We start from the raw sequence: 5,000 nt of genomic DNA on the forward strand, positions 1-5,000 counted from the left end.
ATTTGGAGACATCCCATAGAGCTCGCTAACAACGCGTCAACTAAACTTCTAGGTGAAAGTGTTGATGTTTTATGACCGAAAAAGCCTCCTACACTCTAATCTCTAGAGTGGCGGAACTTTGGTTCATGAAGGTTCCACCATAGTTTTCAATGGAGACCCAGGCTTTAACAAAATCGCCAAAAACGGGAAAACGACAAGAGACACGGAGAAGCCTATAACGATACGCGATCTCCAAGCCGAGCCGGTCGTTTTAGTGTTTGAACGGTGTCTCTATCTCGAAAGGCCTAGGAGGAGATCCATTTTCTATTTTTACTGCCCCTGCACAAGACCAAGATATAATAAGAAACAGGACTTAGAGATTACTATAATCGGGCCTTGCTCTGCAAGGGCCATGCTCTGCATGGTCCTTGCTCCGCAAGCCTGCTTAATTAAATGTAAATCTTGGCTGATCCTAGTCACCCCAACCATGAACTGTTTACTATGTTACCATCTGGGAAACGGTACAGAAGCCTGAAATCTCATACTACCAGACTCCAAAGTAGTTTCTTCCACCAAGCAGTTAGATTACTGAATTCATGCTGAAGACAACAAGGCACTTTCTTTGCACCCCCCCCCCCCCTTTTTTGAGGACACAAGAAAAACACAAAATGTTTTACTCTTTATAGGCTTCAAACCTATAATAAGACGTAATAAACTAATCTTGAATCTTGAATCTTGAATCTTGAAATGTTAATTAATGTTAGTATTTCACGTACACCACCTGCAGCGTTACTGAGCCAATACCTTGTAGAGTGGGTGCGGGGGAGGCAAGTTCCTCAGGGTTGCCACGGTGAACACCTCAGCCAGCAGGTGAGTTCTCAACAGGTGAAAGTCGACCTCGTGAACGCCGAACTCCGCGTTTCGCACAAAGATTTTGGCAAGTTTCCAGTCCCAGTCAGAGTCAGAGGGAAGGAAGATGGGGTTTTCCGCCCCAGGCTCCTGATTCAACTGCAGATTTATGGGTGAAAATAAAAATAAAATTGAAAACATTATAAACTAGAAATGCACTGCAGACCTCTGCCAATGAAGCTGATTGATAAAACATTTAACTCCTCGTATGGTGAAGAATCTTTAAAAACAAATCCTGGATCCGGACCGTGATCCAGATCACCACTAGTTCCTTTTTGTCATTTCCAACAACTCATTCAACAAATTTCATCCAAATCTGTGCATAACTTTTTGAGCTATTCCGCTGACAAAGAGACAGACAAACCAATGCATCTGAAAACACAACCTCCTTGGCAGCGGTAATTTGGCAAAATATCCACAAGTATCCGTAGTACTGCCTTAATGGGCAGTTAATATGGGGGATGGGGATCATGAACCCTTATTTCCAAAAGGGGGTCCTCACAGAAAACTTCGGGAAACACAACCCGTTAAGACTGGAAGAAGCATCTGGGCAACACAACCTTTACAACTGGCTGCAGCATCTATGGTATTTACTCTTAGCAGCTTTTATTCTGTTAAATTTCTTTCAGACATGTTGATATTGATGGGTTTATCAGTTTAGCAACAACAATCCATAGAAATGATATTAAATAAAAAATCATTTGAATGAAAAATATAATACATCTCAATTGTAATATTTTACTTCATAGATCATCTGATTTCATTTAAGATGAATGATTTTAATCAGTATGTAATGTAGGTCTATATAAACTTTTTGGATCTTTGAATTAAATGAAATGAGGTCTCTACCTGAATAGCGATGGGAAGCAGTTTACCATTCGGGTTGGAGTACAGCAGTACCAGAGGAGCTGTTAGATACTGCTGCCTGTTGTGGACTACATTTCCCACAAGTCCGTGCAACATCTTGTAGTCAGCCAGGAAAATGTTTCCTCTCTGGATTGAGTATGGAATAGATTAAAATATAGTTTGAGATCAAAGGTTACACTACATTACAATACATTACACTTGGCGGAGGCTTTTATCCAAAATGACTTTCAGTTATTTACAGGGTATTTGTTACAGTCTCTGGAGCAATGTAGAGTTAGGTGTCTAGGGCACTTCAGCCATGGATGGAGATGTACGGTAGGGAGAAGTAAGGGTGGGATTCAAACTTACAACCCTCTGATAAGCCATGGCTGACATGACATCAGAATAAGAAGCATTATCATCTTTAATGGCCAAGTATTGAAGTTATTGTCCACGTACAAGGGTAAATTGGCCGAATCCCAGGCACCGCCATCTTGGACCTGTATCCAGTTATTTCTCATAGATGTTACCGCCACCCATAGGATAATGTGCGTATTTTTGTTCCAAAATTCAAAATGATGGCTGCAATATACCAGCTGAACACAAGGGTGATCTCAATTGAGCGATTCATTTCAAAACAAGAGACAACGTGATGGTGTTCATATCTATCATGGTGGACAACCTTCATCTCCTGCTCCAAGGTGCATCCCCCCATGGAATCTTTGACCATCTCCTCGGTAACAGGGAAGTTCTCTGGCAGCTTGGAACAGCGCTGGATCAGCATGGGGTTGATACTGTTCAGGTACTGGGAGCCAAAGAACTCATCCTTGTCCCAGTTGTCCCTTATATAGTCTGTGATAGCACATACACAGTCAACATTATATGGAGCTTTTGTAGACCATCTCAGACACAGTTTTAATGTTTGTACATAATGTAGGCCCTATCTACAGTAAATGTTATGAACATACAATGCGGTTTCGGCCTCTTGTTTACATATTCTGGTTCTTGTTTTAAAACTATCCATTTTAAGGAGGTAAAATGCACCTGTCACAATAGTGTTTTTAATTTTATCCACATGCCGTATCATATGTAAACAGATATCATTGAATAATGTTTAAATGTAATTTTAAGACAACTGTGTTCTAAATACTAAGTACAAGCGACCTGCTCACTACACATTGGCATGTCATTATGAATAATAAATGTTTTTAAGTGCTTTGGTCAAGAAAAAAATGTCTTTTCACATAACCCTCGATTATATGGATCCTATACTAATTTATATTGAAATTATTAAATTAATTAAAGGGGCAATACGTTGGATTCAAAGTTGAATTAATCACTGTCCCGAGTCAGCGGATGCTTATTTGAGTCAATAGTAAGAGAATGATGACTCTCGCGACCACTTTCACGGTCTGCTGTCAGAGAACCCCAAATGTAACTTTTGACAGAGCGAGTGTTGTGGGAAACACTTCTCATACGAAAAATTTGCTTTACATACATATTTACATTTGTATCAACTGCTGCCATTCTGTGATGAAAAACATTCTCACATAAGAGTGATTCTACGATTCCCCTACGCTTTTGGCAAAAGCAAAATGTCAATTATCAGTATTTTTTTTCAACTAAATGACCTAGATGTTTACATAGTGTATATATTTAAGTTTCCAAACAAACAAATTGCCAAGCTTAATCTTAAATCATTTGATAAATACTGTAATGAAAGCGAACATTTGCTTAATTATTTTGTCAACAGTGTTATGGACAAATACTATGTCATTTCAAACATATATAAAAATACTACAGAGTTGAAACAATATATGTTTGAAAGAGCTTATGTCCCTTAGCAGTAATGTTGTCATTAATCTGTGCAACTGATATAGAAAATGTGATTGTTGAGCTTCATAAGTAGGATTTTATGAGTCACTGTGATACAGACTGACACATTTTTCATCATAAATCCCTGTAACGTCTGATTTGAATATAGTCACCCTCCTTACACAAGACTTCCTTCTCCAGAGATAATGCCTAGTGTATGTTCATAGGATTTTTCCAACACATAAGGGATCAATAGCGCAAAAACACTTTCAAAACAGTCAACGGTGTTACTCAACTGTGTTACGGTCAACAGTGCAGGGGAACAAGTCGGCACTTTTTTAGGAGAAAAAACAGAGCAGACAAACCCATCTCCCTAGAACACAAATTATTTTGTTTGTTTGTCTGTCAATATGGATATAAATTGGCAAAAACATACTCCTCCTCAACTGTCATCAGTGTTGCCAGATTAGGCTGGTTCCCGCCCAATTGGGCTGCTTAGGATGGCCGTGTGCGGGTAAAAATGGCATCTATCAGAAAGACCTTCCCACTGCCATATAAATCAATAGAATTGGGCGGGTTTTTAGGGCGGATTTTGATCATTTTTTAGGCTGGAAATCATCAGCCTCATCTGGCAACCCTGACTGTCATACTTAATTGTAACACCATTGACGGTAACACCGTTGACATTTCAGCCATTTTTATGGTGTTGTGCTAACTGAGGACCTCAGAAGTTCCACCACAACACCTTAATCAATTCATGTATCTGTATGCTTTATCTGTGTTTTTCAACATGTGATTTCTAATTCAGATTCTTATGAATATGTTGATAACACAGTTGACAGGCAATTTTCCCGCTATGAGAACATGAAAAAGAATGGATTAAATTATGGAAGGATGGAGCTCAAAATTTACCAAAAAATCTTCCCGTATCCTGCCAAAGAGGTTATGACATCACGTGATGTTATTCGTATGGCCTAAGACCAAACCATTACTGATTTATGGAGGAGGTTTCAGACCGTGACACCGTTAACACAGTTTTCGTGGACACACACAAAATGGCAAATTTCATGTATAATGGAAAGCACAGTGGTCTTTCTGACAGTTTTGTCATATTATGATGATTACTGTGAATCAACATTTGCAATCATCTTGGGCAAAACAAGTTTCTTTACATGCTAATATGAAGACTGAATCTGACATTTGGAAAACAGGACGGCATGAAAACGCCCAAAACCAGTATTAAATATTCATTCTTGCTGAGGGAAATAATGCTATGTCTACACTTTCTGTATTATATGAAAGATAAATGTTTTCTAATGCCCAAAACATCATTGGATGCAGTTAATAGTTAGTGGAATTGCCAAATAAAATCCACGGACTTAAAAGTGTAGGCGAATTAGAGAATCGCTCATAACTACATAATCCTACATTGTGCCCATTTAAATTATTAT

General features: G+C 38.7%; 1 protein-coding gene across 1 annotated transcript in view; it reads right to left on the reverse strand.

Moving 5' to 3' along the window:
• Nucleotides 1–5,000, reverse strand: part of LOC134456719 (polyunsaturated fatty acid lipoxygenase ALOX15B-like) — a 29,389-nt gene that overhangs the window by 12,880 nt on the left and 11,509 nt on the right. Inside the window, exons 9-11 of the mRNA XM_063208206.1 lie at nt 2,417–2,586; nt 1,738–1,881; nt 784–987 (exon numbers count right to left, since the gene is read on the reverse strand). Coding sequence (XP_063064276.1) covers nt 784–987; nt 1,738–1,881; nt 2,417–2,586 — 518 coding nt within the window. The remainder of the gene's footprint in view (nt 1–783; nt 988–1,737; nt 1,882–2,416; nt 2,587–5,000) is intronic.

This window comes from Engraulis encrasicolus, chromosome 1, assembly GCF_034702125.1.
Source record: "Engraulis encrasicolus isolate BLACKSEA-1 chromosome 1, IST_EnEncr_1.0, whole genome shotgun sequence".
NCBI lineage: Eukaryota > Metazoa > Chordata > Actinopteri > Clupeiformes > Engraulidae > Engraulis > Engraulis encrasicolus.